The 24,706-nt window shown below is 37.2% G+C and overlaps 1 protein-coding gene across 1 annotated transcript; it reads left to right on the top strand.

Annotated features, from left to right (window-relative positions):
- The first annotated feature begins 902 nt into the window (after positions 1-902).
- On the top strand, positions 903-24,706 carry LOC121862910 (replication protein A 70 kDa DNA-binding subunit-like). Its single transcript, XM_042361320.1, has 14 exons — positions 903-1,044; positions 4,642-4,687; positions 5,434-5,622; positions 6,359-6,524; positions 7,527-7,650; positions 13,420-13,582; positions 14,299-14,403; positions 15,258-15,354; positions 16,121-16,233; positions 16,437-16,571; positions 17,206-17,314; positions 17,665-17,900; positions 19,938-20,132; positions 23,294-24,706. Exons 3-14 carry the CDS (start codon positions 5,437-5,439, stop codon positions 23,411-23,413), a joined length of 1,749 nt encoding a protein of 582 aa, XP_042217254.1. The 5' UTR covers positions 903-1,044; positions 4,642-4,687; positions 5,434-5,436; the 3' UTR covers positions 23,414-24,706.

Here is a 24,706-nt window from a genome sequence, read left to right as displayed (position 1 = left end):
CCTGATCACTTGATGTCAGCCCGTCCATGGCTAATGTTGCCGTGTCGTCATTTATTTGTCTATTACCTTCGCCTTTGTAGCACCTGGGTAACTTACCTTTTTGTCAGATATGCAATATGAATTTCATTAATACGCTAAATTTTAAAGAATATTAGCAAAACATCTTATAGAATTAATTCTATCAACCCTGCGTAGTTCCAAACTTGTCATCCGCGTCCACCATGGGTGGCCCATAGACTCCATACAGTTGCCCCGACACTGTTCACCCGCTTTGCCAAAAACCATCAAGGAAAGTTTCCGCTTGTTTGCATGCTGTTTATTAATTTGAACCCTTCATAGTCCCAATAGAAAATGGGTAAGCCACAGTATTCGCAGCGATTTAGGAAGGAATGGCTCAGAGATGACAGATACAAAAATTGGCTTCTGGAGGTGCCAGGAGATAATAAAAAAGGATTTTGTAAATATTGCAAGTGTACTTTGTCTGCTAAGTTGTGCGACATTGAAAAACACAAAAACACTAAAAAAAACACAAGAAAGCAGAAGAGCCGTTTAGTGCAGAAAGACAGACAATTTTACCATTCAAGAAACTTGGGAATAATAGCTAGCGACTTTCCATGGAAGATTTAGCGACATTTAGCTACTTCTAGGTACCAGCCTAGCGACATTTGAAAATCCGAGTTGGCAACACTGTCCTCACCCCCAGCCCCCTCCACCCTCACCGTCACCCCAAACCCCCTCCCCCCTCACCCTAACCCCCCAACCCCATCCCCCCTTACACTCACCCCCAACCCACTCCCCTAACACTGCCCCCAACACACCCCTTTACCCTCACCCCCAACACACTCCCCTACCCTCACCCCCAACCCCTCCCCTCCACTCCAACCCTCCCCCACACCCCTTCCCTCCCCCTCCGTTCTCGCGCCAAAAGTCGTGTTGTGACCTGAGTGAGGGAGATAGTCACGTCAATCTATACTTCCTCATAACTTCTTCAAATAAACCCAATCTACAACCAAGATGACGGGACTAAGTACAGGAGTTGTTGCAGTAAGTTAATATCAATGTGGTTGTAGTATATTAAATGTTAAAGGTTGTTAAATAAGGGTAAAATATAGAGGGGGGTTGTTTTTGTTTCCAGCTAGAGCAGATCAAAGCCACGTTTATTGTGTTTTAGTATTTTCTTTAATATTATTGTGTGTATTATATTATTTTGTATATGCTTTTGATGTTTTATTGTAGGAATTATGATTTTAATTGGGTATTATTTACATTGTTTGATAATCATTGGTTTTTTCATGTTATGGCTTGTTTGATATATTGACTCAGTGGATATTTTGCTGTTACCTTAAGTTCCTACTAATGCTATTTTACCGTGAGTTCGTTTTGATTGGATAAGTATTTTCTATTTAATATGATGGATGGTCTGGCCCCTGGCTATAGGAAGTTAGGTAAGTTTCTTTGGTTGGTTAGGTCAGGTTCTATTAGGTTCTAGTAAATGTCGCCTCTTTTATAATGATAAGTTTCCATGCCCAACAGAAATATGGTTAGGTATGTTTACAGCTACACAGTGATCAACTCAAGGCGAAATAAATGCCAAATGCCGGTAATGGACGATTAGCCAATGAGAGCACACTGACGGTAAAATAGCGCTAGTAGGAACTTACTGGTTACGGCAAAATATCCACTGCTTATTTTAAATGAGGTGACATTTACTAGAACTTAATAGAACCTAACCTAAATTTTTACTTTTATTCCGTCCACTAATTACCCAAATGTAGCCACAATGAAGTCAAATAATAGTCCTACATGAATAAATCGGACTGCCAACCACTTCTCGACTAGTATTTGGTGTCACAAAGTAAAAAAAAATTGGAAAACTTAATTTAAACTGAGTTAATAGATTGCGTGCTTGTACCGAGGGAACGAGTAATTACCCAAATGAACCCAAATGTAGTCACAATGAAGTGAAATGATGGTCCTCCAAGCGTAAATCGGGCTGTGAATCACTTCTCAATTATTATTTGGTGTCATAAAGTCACAAAAAATTGGTAAACTTAATTTAATCTGAGTTGTGTTAGGTTAGGTTAAGTTAGGTTAGGTACATGCACTTCATCTATTAACTCAGATTAAATTACGTTTACCAATTTTTTGTGACCTCGTTACACCAAATACTAGTCGAGGTTAGGTTAGGTTAGGTACATGTACCTCATCTATTAACTCGATTAAATTAAGTTTTCCAATTTTTTTTTTTACTTTGTGACACCAAATACTAGTCGAGAAGTGATTGGCAGTCTGATTTATTCATGTAGGACCATTATTTGACTTCATTGCAGCTACTTTTGGGTACATTTGGGTAATTAGTCAGACCCCTTTTATCCTCTTCACCACTGATCAGCTTTAAGTGATCGGTCACGTCTCTGTTACGCACTGTTGGCAAGTACTGGGCATGCACTGGCTCCTGAATGTACCTGAACCTGCTCCAGTGTTGGTCAAGTCTGGTCTTGAAAGATCTCACACTCGGTGCCGTCACAACACTCTCTGGCAGATTGTTCCAACAGTTCACAACTCACCCAAAAAGTTTTCCCTCTTAATTTTCTGGACTTGCAGCTTCTTCAACCTTGAGCTGTGACCTAAGTTTACCTAACTTTCTAGCCGGGGGAGATCCCCCGCCATATTAAACAGAAAGTACTCATTTTGATATCTTGTACCAATGAAAGCAACTTTGTTGAAGCATCATGGTGTAATTTTATTTTTTTCTGGATGTGAGAGTACACTGAAGCCGAAAGGGTCAGTTAGAAACAAACTGAGCAGACGACAGCAAGTGGTGACTTGGCAGGTTTTGGAACATTTATGGTAAATAATTAATTTCTCAGCGTGCAAACGAAAGCATCATTTCAGTGTCGTGATTAATTTTCACCGTGTTTTGCCCCACAATTTCCCTCGTTCTTCGTGCCTTGACCACTGCAGGTGATTTGTGGTAAATAGAGAAAAACTAAAAAAAAATTCGCCTCTTCAAAAATACTCACTGTAATGATAAGAACATCTGTGGAAAAAATATAAGAAATCGAACAACTCCTTCTGGAGGTTGTGGTTTCCTCATAAATTACCCTCATCTTAGATATTAAGAGAACATATGGTCATCTTGTACACAAACAGGTCATATTGGTACAGTACATTAACAGGTCATATTGGAAAGTCGAATTGAAAAGTCTCCCCAAAATGAAAAAAATGCAAATTTGAGAAGGTAACTTAATATTTTTTTTTTTTTTACAAATACCTGTATCAATACAGTATAAAGTTCTGTGGTCGATCTTTTCCGAATTTTAACTTGAACTGTTTCACTTAACCTGAACTACTAATGTGAAATATATTAGTTGGAGGCAAGTTGTGCAGATAAATCTCGTTATGTGTCTAGCGATAGGTCATATATATAGCTTTTAATGGAGGTGTTTGTTTAAAAAATGGACTCTGAAAGCATTTATGTAAACAAGCACGATGGTGTCAGTTGAACGGGGATTCATGTTCAGGGTGAAAAAAAAATTGGCAAACTGGAAGGTAACGTAAAATTTAATGAGAGTGGTCCGGACTTAGCAGCAACCAGATGAAGTTTCTCCATAAAGATAAACGCTTTCTAACGTTGAGAAACATACAGAAAATGCAGGAGGAATATATTTTGTGTCACTTCACTTATATGATTTTTTATATTTTTCTCTATCTCATAAAGAACATTCCACTTGTATTTTTTGTACATCTCTTGAGGTAGAAAAGCTTATGTCTTTTTACAGAGAAATTTCATGAGGTCACTAAAGCAGGACCACTACTGTTGAGTGTTATAAAATGAAGGTAAGAAAACCGTAATCAGCTGTTTGATGCTTGTACATCTTGCAAAACTTAAACTGACAAAGTCTTAGCCATAATTTATATAAAAAAAAATCGTCTGTATGTGCGGGTTAAAGACAAGAGTCACACACCGGTTGGTGATCAGAACAAGTTAAACTGTATACTGTTTTGTAGAAACCTCGGATTAGGTTATCACGACAACCTGTGTGTACTATACTGTACTGTATTTGAAAATAGGCAGAGGTTATTTTTCTGGTCACGTACCTTTAATTGCTTCCGCTAATTGTCCGCCATTTGTTCTGATGGGTCAAGGCTGGTGGCGTTATAGTACTACTGCATTTCTTATGTAGTTTTACCTAATACTGTATATATATATATATATATATATATATATATATATATATATATATATATATATATATATATATATATATATACTACGCTGTAACAGTACTATGTATTTTAAAGTTCTACTGAAGAATCTTCACCTCGTTTTATTTTACCTGAGATTGCATGCACTAAATGCAACGCCTATCCTAAACTCCCCAAAATAGCATTAAGGTGGTTAATCTTTAAGGTGAAATAAGTTGGGGTGGAGATTCTTCAGGTGATCATGCGGTAAGCATATCTAAAAAGCCATTTTATGTACTACAGTATTGGTGAGAAGATCATGGTATATTATATACGTGGTTGTAAATGAAACTAACACCAATATTCTTGTAGACAGTAAGATCAGAATGCATGTAATTAAGTATTCAGGTGCCTGTACTGTGCTTAAATGAATACCTACTGAGAAATGTATAGGACATCATTGAGGGGGCTCACTTAGAAGACAATACTCCAGATCTTGGTAGGCATGTTATAAACTTTTCTCTACAGTTCATTTATCACACACATATAGATTGCATTTATTTATTTATTTGCTCTGATGGGGAATACTCTGTGGGACTCAAAACCTTGACTCACAGGATCGCTGCACACCTCGCCATAAGGACAACAAAAGGGCTTAATCTGACTTTATGTTTCACTGAGAGTTCTGTTCTGTCATTTTTCACCATCAGCCGTGAACCTCCACCGGGGATTGCCCACGTTAACATATTAGTCGGGAGTAGCATTTTACGAATCCAGCTAGAATTAGGGGTTTGAGTCTGGCTAGTGATTTGTCGTATGTTATCGGTGCCTCATAATTCTGGTAATTCTATTATTTATTTATATTGAGATGCTCGGCTAACCTGGATATGTTGTGCTCCTTGCAGTACTGTACTGTGCTTCACAATACCTGAAATGTGTGTCATCCAGATTGCAGTACTGGAAGTGGCTACAAGGTGAAAAATAGTGATTGAAATACATATTATAATAGGTAGTTGCTATGTTTGACTGGTCCCTTTGTTATAAATTTTGGGTGTTTAGATTATGGAAATGGTCTGAGTACACAGTTGGTAGGTTTCACTGCATACATAACCTAAAGATTAACCACCCTAATACTTTGGGGAGATTAGGTTAGGATACATTAGTTATTAATTCAGTTTTACCACATAAAAATTTTACAAATATTTTATGAACTTCATAAGTGTATATATGCTGTACTCCATACAGTCCATGAAGCGCATTCCCACCGGATCTCAAGAACGCTACCGTCTCCTGGTGTCAGATGGAGAGTGGTCAAGTAGCTTTGCTATGCTTGCCACACACCTCAATTGTAAAGTGACTGAAGGAGTGATCACCAACAACTGCATCATTCAGATGAATCGTTACGTCTGTAATACTGTCCAAGGAAACAAGAAGGTGAGGACGTGTACATGTTTTATATTACCTCTGCATGGACTTTGTGTACAGTTTAGCTCTCTCGTATAGTACTGTACTGTACAGTGAATATGGTTAAGTGAGAGCTGATGTCCCATAGATTCCTGATGTGTACAGTATTACTTTACCTGCACAGTATTTTATTTTTACCTTCTAATAATTCTGAAGTGATTAAAATGCTGTAGTTTTAATAGAATTAGTTACAGTACCTAATGTGAAGAGATTATAATATGTGAATAATGTAGGTCTTTCATCATATGTATTTTGTGTAGTATATATTATGTATGTACTACTTGTACTGTATGAATATAATTTTCAACTTAGTACAGTATATATAAACGATGAACATGAATATATTTAATACTACAGTATACATAATTATGTGCAGTATATCAATACACATTTCTGTATTTAAATATTTGCAAACTTGACTTGGTATAATATTGGACTAGTAATCTAGTGAGGACCGTGTATAGTACAGTACTGTGGTGAGTAAGTTGGTGCCACTGTTTGGGTATAAAACACTCCGGTACTGTACAGCATCAACTTACTCCTCTTGGGTAACCACTGAGTTGCATTTTTGGCCAAGGTTTTAAGTTAGTAAATTGGTTACTCTTGATTTTTGTGTATTTGAATGGAAAAATAAACATTGATTGTGGAAAGTCTTATTTAGTTTTGCTCTCATAATAAGGATGTCCACTGATGCTTTATATTATAGGTGCTGATTATACTTGAGATGAAATTGGAGCGAACAGGTGAGGAAGTGGGACTTAAACTTGGGGACCCAGTGAATTATGACCCCAACAAATCTAGACCTCAACAGCAGCCAATGCAGCAGCAGCGCTCACAACCCCACCTGCCCACACCTTCCATGGGAGCAATTGGTACAGTATATATACACAGTTGTCCTTGTTTCAACCCAACATCTGCCTTCCTATTCTATATCCCTCATTCAGCTAGCAAGCACACTATTCTGCTTACAGTATCTGCAGATGCATCCTGTTAATTGTTCTGAGCCTTGCACTTGGCCTCGAGGTAGTACCGGTACATGTTATCACCACCCATATCCCACATAATAGTGTCCAATTCATCATTTCACCACTTTGTTACTACACACCAGACTGGTCCTTTGGTCCAGCCACTTAACAGACCATGTTTTGATGTTTCCCGGTCACTACCCTTCTCATTGTTACTGGCTGTTTCCACTCTCCTCTACGCAGCATAGAATGTTTCCTTTACTTTCTTTTATTTCACTTTCCACACACTCCTCCCTGGAACAAACACCTTCCTCTCCCTGCTCCTGTATGGCAACATGTCACACACAAGTAATCTTTGCTACAAGACACATTTCTCCCATGTTGTCAACTTAACATCCCTAATAAGCTTCCTCCCTCCTGCTTGGTTTCCTCACAGGTATGTAGTCAATTTAGGACCTGTGGACTAATATTTAAGTCCTGTTTATGCCAGCCAAGGCCACTTCCTTAATAAAATCCAGTGGATGAGGGAGTGAAGCTATGGGACTGGGAATATAACTCCTCTTTTTAATGGACACCCGTACGGTATACAGTACTGTATATGTTTATGCCACTTCCATATAAGTTGGCCTTTTCTAGGAATAAACAAGGACCTGTATTTTATTTCTGAGATTTTCACCTGTTTTTTGCACCAAAAATGTAATTGTGACATTCTTTCTTTTTAGTGTTATTGTACCTATATTTCCTCTTGATCTTTACTTCTTTAAGTTCTTTGTTTTGTAAGGTTACATTTTAAGTGATCTTCTCAGTTTTGTTTTCTTATTCCTACATTTTTTATGATTTTTTTTTTCACTATCGACTTTAGTGTTAAAAGAATCATAATAATTAAACTTGATGTGGACACATTTACAGGTGGCACCCCTCAACGTAATCCATTAGGAGAGCACAACCCATTGAAGCAGGGAATCTCACCATCAAAAACTCCAACAGGTGGAAATGTTCATCCCATTTGTTCCCTCACACCATATCAGAATAAGTAAGTATGAACAAGTGCTCAGAGTATATTGATTAATGTATCATATAAGTCAATGCTTTTGTCTAACATGGTCCATTTTTTCAAACTTAAACTGTCAGGACGGCTCTAAACACTTCTTCACTTGCTTGTGGCCGACTCGGCATAGCTATTTGGTTCTTTCTAATGATTGTGTTGTGTGATGGGGTCAGCTCAGTTCATATGGGGACGACCCCGCATGCATTCCTTTATTTAAAAGGGTTGGTAGCCCTGCAACCTGGAAATGACGCTATCAGCAGACCGAATTTGTAAGCAAACAGTAATGGGGGAAACGGAAAGAGCGGTGCATCTCACCGACGAGCAGCAAAAAACGATCATTTCTGAGCACAGTGCTGATATTCGAGTTAAACCTTGTGACTGTGCAAGCATTACTAACAAGCAACAAGCATGGCTCCAATTTACAGAGCAAATTTAATGCTGCGTATCCATATCTTTAGCCAAGGTCCATCGCTCAACTGAAGGAAGCATGGGAACATATCTTTGTAAAGTAAGTACGTGTATTATTCTCTGCATTTGTTTTCTTAGTCCTGTTTTCATATATAGTTTGCCCTTTCCTTCATGATTAAATTAACTATATTTTCTTCCACTATACAGTATTTCAATGGAACACATGGAATACAAAAGGAAAATATTATACTGTAGTGATGTTTCATAAATGTTTTAAATGTTGTTTTTCATGGCATTATGTATTAAGCCACATATGTGTATAAACCACAATACTGTGATGTTATTAGAAAATTATATGATAATATTGAATTTTTTTCCTTTGGAACAATTCACGACAAATGGCTTAGATTAGATCAGTTTCCCTTTCATAGTTAATTTGGATCACCTGAAGATTCTACCCACCAGCTTATTTCACCTTGAGATTAATCACCCTAACATTATTTGGGTTATGAGGTTGGGTTACCGTTAAGGTGGTTAATCTTTGGGTGAAATAAGCTTGGGGAGGGGGGGAATCTTCAGATAATCCAAAAAAATTATTCCATTTTTATTGAATGTGACCAATATATAAGTTATTTTCAATGTTAAAGGGTCAATATCCACGTGAAGAAGTCAGGCATTGGAGAGGGTGTACCACCTAGCCCACCCGAGTACAATATATTGGCCACAGCCGCTGTTCAGAAAGTGAAAAAGGGGCTTGAAGCTGCCATAGGTACGAGACATTAAAATTTGTCTTGTGAATGTGTATGTGTGATACCAATAAAAATTATTAGATTATATATTGTAATTTTTTTGTACAAATGTAAATATAACACACAAACCCTTGCATACACGTGTCATGAACCGAATAAAATATTAAAATTGGCATCCCCATAATGAAGGGATTGTGAGTTAAATAAGATGTGGTAGAGGTATTTGTAAAAGCAGTTGTAATAAAAAGTTGTCTATTACACTATTGGAGATTACGTATATTGAAATACAGTAATTGATTGTGTTGATAAGTATGTACTAGATACGCCCCTCCTCTAAAGTTTGCTTACAAGACTCATGAAGTTGAGGTTTACAGTCGATACATTACAGTGTGAATTAGAAATAACAATGTTTGTATTTTGTTGTTACATTCAGCTTGGGTTGAATATGAAGCCCCACATCAACCAGACTTCCTACCAGCAGAACCAGCCGCACATCAACCAGATTCCCTACCAGCAGAACCATCCCCACATCTACCAGATTCCCTACCAGCAGAACCAGCCCCACATCTACCAGATTCCTTACCAGCAGAACCAGCCGCACATCTACCAGATACCCTACCAGCAGAACCAATGCCAAGTTCTTCAGGCTGCTCAGTGTCAGCTACTCAGCCTCGAACAGGCCAGCATGCTTCCTCGTCAGCTCCTGTGTCAAGTTCAGTGACGCCTGGAACGTCACATGGCCCTTTTTCTCATTCCCCTTTGTTAGTTCTTATGTCACGGTCTGAAGTAAGTGACACACCACATCCCTCACCCTTGAACACTACCAGAAGAGGAAAGAAGAGAAACACCACTGAGAGAGAGGAGTGCTACGCGGCAGTTGATAACCGACGACAGGGGGAACTGCACACAGCCAAACTAAAGCAGATCAATGGCTCAAGGAAGCAATTTAAACAAACCTGTGAGTCTGTGAGGTCAGCAGCAGAGGAGGCAAAAGAAACATTTAAAAGCATGTCTGCAGATTTTAAAAGAATTTCGGATGAGATTGTTATGTTCATTGGTGAAGCTCAGCAGGTTATGGTCGACAGATTTAAAATTTAAACTGCTATCCACACAAACAGATGATACACGCTTTCATGCTATCCACGCTGACATGATGCATGCTTCACTGCTATCCATGTCGACAGATGTTCTTTGTTTTTAAGGCACGAATTAAACTGGGTGGTTTGATTTCACTGGGTGATGCACTGTAATCAGCTGGGCAGCCATGATATGGCGTCTCCTAACCCCCGCTTAGTCGGTGCTTTATTTTGCATCATGGAAGACACGCATATCAACCTCTTATTGTCTGAAAATTGGATCACCGAATGGTTTTCAAGAAACCTAAAACAATAGAGAGAGATGCCTGTATGTTCATCAAGTATGAAGAAGTATTCATTGTACAGTAGTCCTTCGGTTAACGAGCACAATTCGTTCCAGAAGGCTGCTCGTTAACCGAAACCATTGTTTCAATGGGTTTTTGGGTAATTGGTTCCAGCTCACCAAAAATTACATACAAACGAAAAATTAATGCAGTAAAGTACACTTACTTTGATGTGTGCATGTAGAAGGCTCCTGGTTGATGATGATGATGATAGGAATTAGAATGGGGGTGGAGGAGAAGGGAAAAGAGAAGGCATTGGGGTGGAAGAGAAGTCACCCCATGTCACCCGTAAAATTTTAGTTCACTGGTGTAATTCAAGATTATTTTCTTTAAATCAACACTGCACTGCGCTATATATTATCAATATGTAAAATATATTTCAAAATGACCAATAATTTGACTGTAAACACAGAAAAAAAAGCTTTTATGTTGAAGAGTCAAATAAGGTGTTCCTTCCTTTGAACTTGTATCAAACTGACGCCAAGCTTGGTGTGTTGAGTGACTGTTTGGTGCGCATAAAACTAGTTTCCTGTACTGCAATTATGTTCAATAATTGTTAAAATGACTAAAAAAATTAATGTAAAACTTTTAAAATGATTGAATAGTACAACCTTCTTGATATTTACTAAAATGGTAAGGAATTCAAGCCATAGAACCGATTACTGTATTGGCGGACTAATACGGCAGCTAGTGAGCAAGCGAAAACATGTTGAGGGGCGCTCGTAAGGAATTCGTTAATCGAAGGATTTCTCGTTAACCGAAGTGAAGAATCTTATGGAAGGTAATTCGTTAACCGAGGGATCACTTTATATACTATACAGTATAGAATATGGAAGAGATTTGACAATAAATACAGTATTTATATTATTTTGTATGGAAAGTGCTGATTAATTATTTGAAGAAAAACAGTTTTATATATATATGTATATATATATATATATATATATATATATATATATATATATATATATATATATATATATATATATATATATATATATATATATATATATATATATATATATATATATATATAATATATATATATATATATATATATATATATATATATATATATATATATATATATATATATATATATATATATATATATATATATATATACATATACACATATATACACATATATACACATACATATACACATACATACATACATACATACATACATACATACAGGTTGTACCTCTCTAGTCCGGCATTCTGTGGTTGGGAATGATTTTAGTTTGTCCAATAGGTAGATAGGCAGCATGTAATTTTATCAAGATATATATATATATATATATATACAGTATATATATATATACAAGTGTACAGGGTAATACATTTATATCAATATAAAGATTACTGATTAAGGAAATGTATGTACATCAAAGCTAATACAATACATTATATATAAAACAAAACTGTATTATTCATTGATGCCATGGTGGATCATAAAGCCTCTGTTCAGTTACACTGTTTGACCATAAAAATCCTGTGGTTAATAGTGAGCATGATCTTCCTGTTTATCTTAACAAGGCCAGAATTTCTTTTTCAGGAATATGAATGTTCTCCATTATGGCCAGACGACGAAGACCTGCTCAAGCGTTGATGATTCTCTTTATTTTTTAATTTAGTTCAAACAGGTTGACCAAGGCAAGCAAACCATATCTTGATGTCACCAAAACCTTGCTCAGTAACATTTCTTATTCTTGCATGTGCAGTATTATTGCTGGATTTAGTACAGGTGTGAGTAATTACTGTTGGCAGGGATAACCACCATCTCCAAGCAGGTATAAGCATGACTCCCTTGCTTGAGGATGTGGCACACATGGGAGTTATTGAAAATCTTTCCAGCATGTGCACTTGGCCAACTTGCTGTGATATTACTGAACCTCAAGTCGTCACAGATCCCCTGCACGTTGATGGGACAGTATCCTTTCCTATCACTATTGGCATTCCTGCAACTGGTGAACTAGACCAGCTACATCTGTTGGCCAAAGAAATTTGATATTTCAGGAGCTAAAACAACAATTGGTCTTGAGGTATTGCCAACATATTTGCAAACAGATGCCGTATTGTGATGACTGTCCTGTGCCACTGACTGTGTGACACTTGCTGGTCGAGTGTCCCAGTCATGGAGACTTGAGGAGTCGTTTTCTGGCCGAGTGCTGGCAGGAGGATGGCTCCTCCATCTCTAAGGTGCTTAGTGAGAGAAGTTTGGTGCCTTGATGGTTGACTTTTTATATTTTTAATTGCAATAGAGGTACTTCACCTCTTGTGATTTTAAATAAATACAGGATTCGATGTTATTTTAATTTTGATGTTTAAACTTAAGAGGATTTTATTTTATTTATATCAGTTTTAGTTTGTAAGTTTCATTTTCGGTGTTAAATGGCCAGATATTTAACCCAATCAGTCGATCAACACTTTGAATAGTCATACTTTATATCGTTGACAACTTGATCAATTAATTGTTGACCTACTGATATGGAGAATAATCAACTAACATTTGAAGAAAGGAAGTGTTTATAGTAGGTACTGTAATGTACATAATTCTGACCCACCCTATATGGTGCAAACAATGCTGACTCTAAAATTCTATATATATCACTTCCTTTGTGAAATTAAATTAGTTAATAAATTTCAAGATTCAACTGCTTCTACTCGTTAATATCAGAGTAACAAAAATTGAAGAGCGACCCCTCCTCAGTTTATACCCAAGATCTGTTATAGAAATAAAGCACAGTCCTTATTTACCTTTTGGACCTTGCATTATGTATGTTTCAGTTTATTTTTAATTATAAATACAGCGTGTGAAAATTTTTAACCATTGTAAGGCAGGAAATAATATTTTTCTTGTACTGTCAATTTCTGCTTTTGTGGGTTTGGATGTGCGGAGGGTGAGGCAAAAACTCGGTTCGTGAGTGGAGTTCCTATTGTATATGATGTTATGAGTCGTACACCTCCCACACACACCTCTAGTTTGTTATTTTTGTTTAATTAAATGGATCAACTCGGGAAGGCTATAAGTGGGCCGCTTGTACAGTTTAGTGTTTAAAAAAATAGACCATTGTGATCAGAAAATTCTCTTTTTTCTTTTTCTTTTTGTTCTCCCTCATTTTCCATTTTAGAAATTTAAAAAAAGTTTATGGTGCAACATTTTTCACCCAGGTGGACCGTGTGTGTTCGTGTCAATAACAAAACCGACATACGTACCTGGTCCAACTCCCGGGGTGAAGGCAAGCTCTTCTCCATGGACCTCATCGATGAGAGTGGGGAAATTCGTGCAACAGCTTTCAACGAGCAGGTGGATAAGTTTCATGACACAATCGAGGTGAGTTATAGTCCAGTTGCTACTTACTCACTCTCTTACTCACATTTTCTTCTCTCTCTTTAGTGCTGCCTCTGCTACTACCCACTCACTCATGTAGAGTGTTTACAGACATGTCACAGTGATTTATATGGGCAATTTGTTGATTATGAAGTTCTAGAGGAATAAGACTTGCATGTTTAGGGAGATAGGGTTACCACTAACTGTATGTGTATAGTTTTAGGTTTAAGGTTTTCGAGAGAATTAATATGAGCTTATCATTAGGTTTTCCCTTATTAACAACAGTAACAATTATGTTTGATGACAATTTTTAGCCATTGGTTAGATAATGGCACTTTTCCTTTATTTTTGTCCAAACTGTAATGCAGAATGTTTATTTTTGACTGGGTAACGTAACGGGTCAAGTAATTATTAGCATATTTTGCAATAGAAGTCCCCATGTGTGAAGCGGGTGGACCCAGTTAGGAGAATGTGATTCATTGATCATTGTGAAAGTTTTCGTGGACCTCATGAAGTTAAGGCACCCCTGCTTATTGTACCAAATTATTAAACACCTTGATTCTACCATGTGGGATTTGGTTAGGTCAATATTAGGATGTTTAATCATCAGTCAAAATAAGTGGTGGTGGGGGGGGGAGGAAGTTCCTAATCTTCACACACAAGATCTGTTTTTGTGTCCCAGATCACTATTAATTACATTATCATGTAACTTATTTCAGTTGAACAAGGTGTACTTCATCTCGTCAGCCACTCTCAAACCCGCCAACAAACAGTACTGCAACCTGATGAATGACTATGAGATGACCTTCAATAAGATGACCGAGGTGGGCACTTTTACTTCAGTGTTATTATAGTATACATTAACTCTACTACTATAGCAATTTTCTCCATCAACTTTTGAAGTATAATTGTTTAGATCGCTGTTTTATATTGGTTCATTTTTATGTACAATAACTCGTGTTTGGATGTTCACATTTTAATACAGTATAGTGTTTGAACCTTTGCATATGATTGATTATAATTTATTCCAGTACCCAAGGAATTATATACTTAACTGTATGCTCTTCACCATATGAAAATTTGTTAGACCTTTGCTGGCCGAATTGATACTCCTGGGTTGTAGTCCCTTAAATAGTAATAAATACAAAACCTCCTTCAAGGATTAACAACCAGGAATATGAGCTTCACCCCTGAGGTCCCTACCCTTGTCCACCTGTCTCATAAGTAGGGATAGTATTGCTGCTTCACCTAAGAGGTGTAGGTGAGGTGCTCGGTCTGTTGTACACTGGCTCATGGGCAGGTAATGTGGAAAGTCTGGGTAGAGAGACAGGTGATGTGGAAGGTCTGGGTGGAGAGACAGGTGATGTGGAAGGTCTGGGTGGAGAGACAGGTGATGTGGAAGGGCTGGGGACGAGAGCAGTGGGGTGGTGGAGGGAGAGGCCAAGGATAATACTCATTGTCTGTCTTTATGGTGCAAGGAATTGCATTTAGAGAAATTATTATTAACCCAAACTATGAACTAATTTGTAATCATTTCATCATTTTCATGCTGTATTATGTCCAGTTTATTTCAAGGACACACATAAACACTATGTAAATCACATCCCTTGTTTCTCATCCTTATCTTAACACTAAATTAGGCCTTTTATAATTTGACATTATTTAATCACTACTACAGGTCACCCCTTGCCATGAAGTCACGTCCATCCCAACCATGCAGTTCAACTTTGTTCCAATTGACCAACTTGAAAGCTTGAATAAAGACACTCTCATAGGTGAGGAAGATTTGCTTACATTCAGAAAGTAGTGTTGTGTGCATGACTGGAAGAGGCTGCTGTTGTTTGGTATAGTGTGTGTTGCTGATGGGGGAACACCATAACAATATATCATTTATTACTCCTAATATTATTTATCTCCTTTTAATTATAAGTCATTGTGTGCTTACCTCAGGATGGCAATGGTGCCTCACAAACTCAGGTACTCCTTATGCCTCTTATTTGTTATTAAAGTTTTGTATGTAACATTTGTATGTTTTTTGCAATTTTTTTAAGTGTTCGTTTTTTTCTTCTTTTCTGTTCATTTAAGTTCTATAATTATATGGTATGACTGGGTATCACTTTATTATTATTCTTTGATCGTGTTTATAGCGTACAATAAGTTTTGTTGTTGAAGTGAATGCCTGGGAACTGAGCCATCCCCCTCCCAATAAGGTCTGTGTAATTTGAGTTTAGTGACACCCTGAGGAACCTAACTAGTGTTGGAAGTGTGTTGTAGTAGCCATAGTGCAAGTATGACCTTAATTCAGAGTAAAAACAAAGAATCTCTTTCAATTTGGTGTCTTATCTCTTCACCTGATATAAAAGATGTGTTCTGGTAACATGTTCCCTTCCTCAGTAAAGTCTCTCCCAAGATACTGTACCAAGTTTTTACCTTATCAGTAGTGCATTCATTTCCAAATACCAAAAATGAGAAATAGAAAATGGGATTACTTAGTATCCCCTATGATCACTGTGTAAATCTTCATTTTTAATGGCATTTCAGATATTATTGGAGTGTGCAAAGAAGCCCACGATATTTCTACCGTGATTCAGAAAACATCTGGCCGGGAATTAAAGAAGCGAGATATGCAGCTTCTAGACGAGACACAGAGAGAGGTAAAGAAGTAGTGGTTAATAATTCTGTATTTAGAGACACTTGTAGTAGGTCTCACATTGTCCACCTCCTAGATTAATTACTTAACACTATCAACAGTTAAAGAGCTATCAGCCATACTACTGATGGCTCTAGTCTACCATAATGTCCACCCTTTCTTATTTGTAGCAGCATCATGACAAAGGTTCCCCGATTTATCACACAGGTACGATTAACACTGTGGGGAAGCCAGGCAGAAAACTTTGATGGATCCCAGCAACCCATAGTAGCTGTGAAGGGAGCCAAGTTGTCTGACTTTAATGGACGTTGTCTCTCAACAATTGCTTCCTCCGCTGTACAGGTAATGTGGTGGTCATGTGTTGTGTTCAGTACACCCTCCAACACTGCTCAAGCTGGATCTTTATTGTTCTGAGTTTCTTTTCTATTTGCAGTTACCTATTTCAACATTTAATTAAGTATTCAATGCTGTAGTCATCAGTTTATAGCAGTAATTTATTAACTCTTTAAATGGTCCTATTAACCCCTTGTGTACGGGTTCCCCTCTCAGCTGAATAAAATTGCCTGACGTAAGCTAAATAAAATGTCAAGTGGGGTCCCATAGTGAAGGGGGTTAACACTGGCTAATAACCATTATTGCTCAGCAGTGATTTGTGCATATTTTACTCTTGCAAACATAAGCCTATTGTACTGTACATTTGAATCACATTGTCAGCTTTTTAACCCCCCTAGTTTGAATAATTTATAGTTACAGTATATTAAATATGTTTTTAAAGTGAAAACCATAAAAATTGGATATAAAAGCCTTGTATGAGCTTGGTATTCAGAATCATTGAATAAGATGGCATAAGTTTAAAGAATGCTGTAGCTAAATACAGTACAAGATGACCATGAATCGGTCAAACTCCGGTCATAGTGACATCTTCTGGTAAGTGTGAGAGGCAAAATCTTAAAAAGTCAAATTCTTTCTCCTACAGATAAACCCAGACATCCGGGAAGCCCATAAGCTGAAGGGGTGGTTTGATAATGGTGGCTGTAACATAGGCACAGTTAACCTTTCCAACCAGAGAAGTGGCTTTGGCGGAGGTAATTGTGTATGGCTTTTGTATTGGTATTGTTCACTTTCTGATGCACACACATGCCAGGGCTTTTAACTCTTAATCAGCAGCTAAAGGTTCCCTACACCACCCTCATATACACAAAAATGGAATGCCAAAAAAAAAAAGGAAGTGACTGCCGATTAAGGGTTAAATGCCATTCGCAGATTCTCTGCTTTGACCTCAAACAATGGATCACTTTTAGAGATAAAGAAAATTACTGTCTGGGATAGTGGGATAGGACTTATGCCAAAGTTGGATGGATAATTGTTTTTTATTTTTTTACATAGCCTTACAGGAAGTTATTTTGATGATGCATTTTTTCTTTCTTTCTTTTAGCAAATGATACCTTCAAAACATTTGGAGAAGCCATGGCAGAAAAGCTGGGAAGCATCGAATCTGATTTCTATAAGAACAAAGCGTACATTACTCTGATACGTCATGATAATAGTGTGTATGCTGCTTGCCCCTCTGATAATTGCAACAAGAAGGTTATTGACCTGAACAATGGCATGTATAGGTGCGAGAAGTGCGGGCGCGAGTATGACACCTTCCAGTGGCGGCTCATGCTACAAGTGAGATGATCTCGTTTTTATTGGTGTTATTAATAGAAGTGTCAGAAAAATTGCTGAGGTGCGTCAAGTTCGTCAGGTGTAGAATAATGGAGTACTTGTAGAATTAGCAAGTAAATTTTGTTTATTCGAGATCCCCTAAATGATTAATATATTTTAGGATGTGCAATAAAGAGGAGCCTAATAAATCAGTAGGAATAAAGTCTGATCATAGTTGTATATGTTCTGGGTACCAAGTTATATCTACAGGAGCGAACACAAACACCTGTAGGGTTTTCGTAGGTTCTATTTACTGGACAAACAGGTGACATGTGGCAAGTGATACATTAGCAGCTTCCATATGTCGCCAGGCACATTAATTAAGCGTGTGGGACATGGTAAATACATTGCCACACACTGCTAGCTAGGCTGAATAAATAATGTATATAAATGGAGCACATACATAATATACATACAATAATGAACATTTATTTCCTTTGCAATGATATGATCAGACTTTATTCCCACTGATTTATTAGGCTCCTCTTTATTGTACGTCCTAAAATATATTAATCATTTAGGGTTCTTGTATAAAGAAACAGACTGTGTATATTTATTGTGTAAAAGTGAAATGTGGGCATGTTGAATGATGCAGTTGGCTTACTTCTTGATGTTAACATTTCGGTGAATGGTTTTGGTCTTAAATTTTATAGTACAGTACAGTATTTCTCACTTGGGTTTTATTCACATTGCTTTCATAGCATACATCATACACTGTACTTTGTATCATATTTGATTGTATTTTTGGGTCTATTTTCTGGTAAATTAATTATCCTTACATTCTTGTACAGTGCAGTGTTTGTGTTTTCCATGTATAGTTCTGTATACAGTGGTCCCTCGGTTAACGAGCACAATCCGTTTTAGAAGGTTGCTCGTTAACCGAAACCATTGTTTCAATGTGTAATTGGTTCCAGCTCACCGAAATTTGCCTAAATTCAACAAAAAAGGTAGAAAAGTACACTTACTTTGAGGTGTGTATTTAGAAGGCTCCTGGATGATGATGATGATGATGGGAATTAGAATGGGGGTGGAGGAGAAGGGAGAAGAGAAGGCACCCCATGGCGCCATTTCACCCATAAAATTTTAGTTCTCTTGGTGTAATTCAAGATTATTTTCTTTAAATCAACACTGCACTGCATTATATATTGTCAATATGTAAAATAAATTTCAAAATGACCAATAATTTGCTTGCAAACACAGAAAAGAAAAGCTTTTAGTTGAAGAGAGTCTCAAGCATGATGTTACCTCCACTGAAAAGACACAGAGACTGACGCCTGTATGGTGTGTTGAGAGGCTGGATGGCACGCATAAAACTAGTTTCATTACCTTCAATTATGTTCAATAATTGTTAAAATGACTAAAAAAATTAATATTAAACTTTTAAAATTATTGAATAGTATAAACTTCTTGATATTTGCTAAAATGGTAAGGAATTTAAGCCCTAGAACCGATTACTGTATTGGCGGACTAATACTACAGCTGGTGGACCGCCAAATGCAAGCGAAAACATGTTCAGGTCGGCTCGTAAGAAACTCGTTAACCGAAGTTAAGAATCTTATGGAAGGTAACTCGTTAACCGAGGGACCACTGTATAACTAATCTTTAAATTATTTGGTAAATCCTTGAAAGAGACCCATTTAGTTAGGTGGCTGGAATCGCCCCAACTTATATTTAGCTAATTTAATTGTTTTCTTCATATTATTCATGTATCTTGAGAATTTTTGATAAATTCAAAATGTGTTTCATTATTAATATTTTACTGAACTGTATTGTAAATTATCAATGCCGTTGTCCCGTCCCGTTTGAAAGATTGGACATTGGAAATTCTTGATATTTAACTGGAACTGAAGGATACATTCACAGCATTAGTGATTTATTCCACCTTGTAAATGTATGAAATATAGGAGTCGTAATTCTACTGTGAAAAAATTTTTGTGATCAGATTCTGTAAAGTACTGTATTGTGCTCTTAAGGAAAATTTTATGTTTTCCCCCTCAATAGATGAACCTGATGGACTGCACAAACACTGTTTGGGCAACAGCATTCCACGATATTGCTGAGGAGATCCTGGGCACCACTGCAGAAAACATCGGCAACTTGAAGGAGACCGACCACGATGCTTTCACCAAGTTTTTCATAAATGCGACATTCAAGGAATACGTCTTTAATTTACGTGTTAAGATGGAATCTTATAATGTAAGTTATTTGATTATTCTGTCTGTCTGCATGTTTTTTAATTGTTTCAGTAATCACCATGCACGAAAATTTTAGCACCACAGTAAGATTTTTGTTCAGCATACAGTATTTTCTTGATTTAACAAACTAATTGATTTAACAAACTAATTCGAGCCACCCCCATTTGTTAAATTGAAATTTCCGCTAAATCAACCTTTCCATTATGTTCGTTTGATATACTGAACTACAGTATTTCACTAAATCATGCGTGATTCCATCAAATTCCACACCACACATCGCTTGACATGTGGAGTTTGTGTACATCACTCTATCTGTGTCCTGCCGCCACCGCATGTGTTGTTCACTGCTACCTCTCAGACCACCTCGTGAGAGTTATTAATTGTTTTTTGGGAATATTATTTCATTCACTCTAGTAATGATACAGTGTTTCTTATTTTGTTATTGTAGGTAAATGCATGGTTTAATTGTTTATCACAATACCTGTCACCATTTTCAAACTAGACTACTTATTACTTTTATCCTCTTCGCCACTGATCAGCTCGTTAGCCGCTTAGGCAGTTGGTCATGTCTCTGTTATGCGGTTGGCAAGTACTAGGCATGCACTGACTCCTAAATGTATCTGAACCTGCTCCAGTACTGGTCAAGTCTGGTCTTGAAAGAGCTCACACTCGGTGCCGTCACAACACTCTGGCAGGTTGTTCCAAGAGTTCATAACTCTCACTGAAAAGGTTCCCCCCTCACAAATTTTCTGGACTTGCACCTTCTTCATCCTTGTGCTGTGGCCTCTTGTGGGGCAGGCATCCACTAGCTCTAGGTATGAACACTTGAGGAGCAGTGCCCTTTGAGGTGTTTATATACCTTGATTAAGTCCTTCTTGCCCATCTGTAGGCAGTTGCAGGCGCTCTAATCTCTCTGGATACCTGAGGTGCCAAGTGCAGGCACCAGTCTGGTGATGCTCCTTTGGACATTTTCAATACAACTGACAGTCTCCAGCATATATCGAGGACCAGGCGGGGAAACGCCTAACTCCTGAAGATCGTGATGAGGGACGGACCGTCTAGATATCTGAACGACCTTTTAAGACCTAAAAATTTAGTTGTTTGATTCACCTTCTCACAATGGTCCAAGAACTTCAGTTCAATCTCAACATACAAACTCAGGTCCTTTTCACATTCAGTACATCCTCTTATACTTCATGACATTGAATCTTACCAGCCATTCTTTGCCTGGCAACAGGTGCGAGTAAGGGGAGTGAGTTGAGTGACTGCTAGTTGAGCGTCATATGCTCTTGTAACTCTCCTCCTTCCCTGCCATGTTTCACTGGATTTACTGTTATTATTAATGTTTACTGATATAATAGTGATTTATCATGGCATTGTAGCCAGGTTAGACTCATCACTGTGACCACCATGCTGCTGGGCCAAGCTGTGAGGTGTTATAGTTGTATTTCAACTTGCATTTTTGGGTACATAGTCGTAACTCTCTTCTTTTATTTTTGACTCCATTACATGCACACATCATCGTACATACATTTTGTGAAAATAGTAAAAGAAATAATTTTCCAAAGGGCAAACACGTAAACGGAATACTATATACATTTCTTTGCACAAGAGTTAGTTGGCTCAGTGAGGGAGGGGTGAGTACAGAGTGTAGGGGGTGGGGAGCATTGCTCGGGAAACGGCGTCCCAGCTGGTCTTCGTTACTTTGGTGAAATACGGAGTGTATGCAATTGGTGACTGTTTTAAACTTTAATTTGGCTTTTGTTTCCTGATTTGGCATTACTGCATTTTTTTATTTTTTTATTTATTCCTCACATTTCCTGGAACGCACTTACATATTATTTTAAGAAAACTGTGGCTACAGGAGGAAAATTCAAAAAAATTCCTAAACACTCCTACCTAAAATGGGGGGTACATCTTATATGGTGTTTTTTATATCATGAATATTTTTATACATTTAGTGCATTCGTTGTAGGCTGAAGTAACATTCATATTTTTTTGTATTGTTATTGAAATAATTTAACAATAATCATGGCCCCTAGGAAAGTGTTTGGTATCGGTAAGGGTGCTGAGAAGATTAAGCCTTCAGTGAACCAAGTGTGCAGTACTTTGTGTTTAATACTTTTTAAATTAATTAAAAAAAAATTATATATATAATTATTTCTTTCATAAAAATTGGTTACCGTACATTGGTGTTGTATTCCTTTTTTTTTTTTTTTTTTGACCATCTTTTGGGGGAAAATTTGCTCTAAGGTGGACAACCTCTTATCCCGAACACTCCTTTCTCCCAATTAGTCCGCCTTAGCAAGGTTTTACTGTATCGTGTGTCTGAAGTTGTCTCCATGGGTGTGAGCATGTTAACGGAATTAATCTCGATTTAGCGAAAGAGTTCACTAAATTGAGCGAAAAATAACAGAAAAATGCCTCCTCCTAACTCGAGAGTTCATTACTGTACAGTATATCGGTTTCCGTTAAATCGAGAGTTTACTGTTCTTCAGAGATTTAAGTCATTGGAATTATATGAATTTAATGTTATAGATTTATGAAGGATAGACAATAATCATAATACAGTATCTTTAAACTGTTGAACTTTACCTAAGTTTGTCAAGGAATCCTCTTTTGAGTGATTGTGTTCAATCGCTGATGTAACAATACACTACACCTCAGCTGGTGCCACCAATCTTGTAGCTTTAGTGTATTTATTCCTAGAGGTACACCTGTTATGATGCTGTGAATTTAAACCCATACACAGCAGCCATCATCAGTTGAAGTTAGCTCTTGGGGTGGTGGCCATCATCGGTGAAAGTTAGCTCTTGTGATGCCAGTTATCATCAGTGAAAGGTAGCTGTTAGGGTGGTGGCCATCATCTGTGAAAGTTAGCTGTTAGGGTGGTGGCCATCATCTGTGAAAGTTAGCTGTTAGGGTGGTGGCCATCATCTGAAAGTTATCTGTTAGGATGGCAGCCATCACCAGTGAAAGTTAGCTGTTAGGGTGGTGGCCATCATCAGTGAAAGTTAGCTGTTAGGATGGCAGCCATCAGCAGTGAAAGTTAGCTGTTAGGGTGGCAGCCATCATTAGTGAAAGTTAGCTGTTCTTCTCGTATAACTAATTAATGTTCCTTACATTTTGTGTTATGCTTACATCTTGTTTTTATTTTTCCAGGATGAAGGAAGGTTGAAAACCTCTGTCAATGGATGTAAACCTCTGGATCTCAAGGAGTACAACAAACTCCTAATTGACGAGATCGAAAAATTGTCAGGGGTGTCAAAAGGAGAGTGTTAGACTTTTACTTGACTTCAATATATAACACCTAAGACAAAAGGAATGTTGGGTCTTTCTAATTTGTCTTAGCTCTTTCTTGTTCCTGTCTACACTTCCCACTCTACCACCACCATTTCTCCCTTACAGATTTCTGTACCCCTTGAATCAAGGTATTTTTTAAAGGAATTGTAAGATAAGTAAAGAAAAGAAAGTGTACAAAATATGATTTGATTCATTATTGATAAAAGTGAAGATGTTGGTTTTATTTTTATGGAAAGTTGCCTTCTCTCTCTCTGTTTGTATAACATTATGTATCTTTTGTATTGCTATTAAGTGTAGCTACAATATACAGTTACTCTGTTTTATTTTATTTGTCACATTAATAGGTAAATGGCCAGCCAATGTACCAAGGTTTAGTGCAGAATTATTGCGAAGTGGTCCATACATACTTTTTCTACATTTTGTGACGTTCACACATTATTTCTGCGTCTCAGTTATTATTTAGTTGTACCGTATGTAAATTGAGCTCTCTTTCTAAAATAAAAAATAATTTTGTGTTGCTTAAAGGTTGCCTTGAGATTCTCTTTATCAACCCAGCAGTAATATTGGCCTTGGATGTTATCACTTAGAGGATTGTGTTTTTTGGGTAATGGTAGCCTGTTGTGAATTGTCTGGTCTCCTTGGGCCTTACAGCTCATTTATTTAAGGCGTGGTTGTTGTATTACTGACATCTTATATACCTTAAGCTACATAATGCCTAGGTAGTCTTAGGGCCAGCCAGTCTTAGACATGAGGGCAACCATTATAAAATACATTCACTGTACACCACCTTGCACTTTGCCCAACACTTAAGAGACTGGGGGAGGTGGGTGATGTTCAAAATGTACACTTGCAGTCCCTTGAAGACATGGAAAGTAGTTTTTAACAATATATCAATAAAATAAATACAAACAAAATTCTGGAATACACAAGAGAAATTGAACACAAGCTTCACAAATTTATTAAGAGAAACAAATAGGAAGAAAAACCTTGAGTGACTAAGGTACATACCAGTTGTCAGGAAATACAGGAAGCTTGCTCTGTATATACTGTACTGTACAGGAAGCATGATGGCAGGAGAAATGTTAATGGGTGAGGCTAAGTTGATAAAATTTGGTTTGTTTAAAAAAATTAATAAATATAAAATTTTCAACATTTAAAAAAAGTGTACAAATTTGTGTACAGTATATTATAAATGTATCTTGGTTTTACCTCAAAATGGAAAAACAATCTTCTATTTCAATTCGGTGTCTCCAGAATTAAAAATTATACAAT

The sequence above is a fragment of the Homarus americanus genome, unplaced genomic scaffold, assembly GCF_018991925.1.
Source record: "Homarus americanus isolate GMGI-L3 unplaced genomic scaffold, GMGI_Hamer_2.0 scaffold24922, whole genome shotgun sequence".
In the NCBI taxonomy this organism is placed as follows: Eukaryota; Metazoa; Arthropoda; class Malacostraca; order Decapoda; family Nephropidae; genus Homarus; species Homarus americanus.
Note: the sequence above shows the minus strand (reverse complement) of the source record. Positions and strands in the feature narration are given on the sequence as shown.

Excerpts from the sequence above, each read along its gene's own strand:
- LOC121862910 (XM_042361320.1), top strand. The coding sequence starts at position 5,437 with ATGAAGCGCATTCCCACCGGATCTCAAGAACGCTACCGTCTCCTGGTG. Across the intron at positions 6,525-7,526 it reads ACCTTCCATGGGAGCAATTG|GTGGCACCCCTCAACGTAAT; the intron begins GTACAGTATATA and ends ACACATTTACAG. Across the intron at positions 16,572-17,205 it reads TTGCTTCCTCCGCTGTACAG|ATAAACCCAGACATCCGGGA; the intron begins GTAATGTGGTGG and ends TTTCTCCTACAG.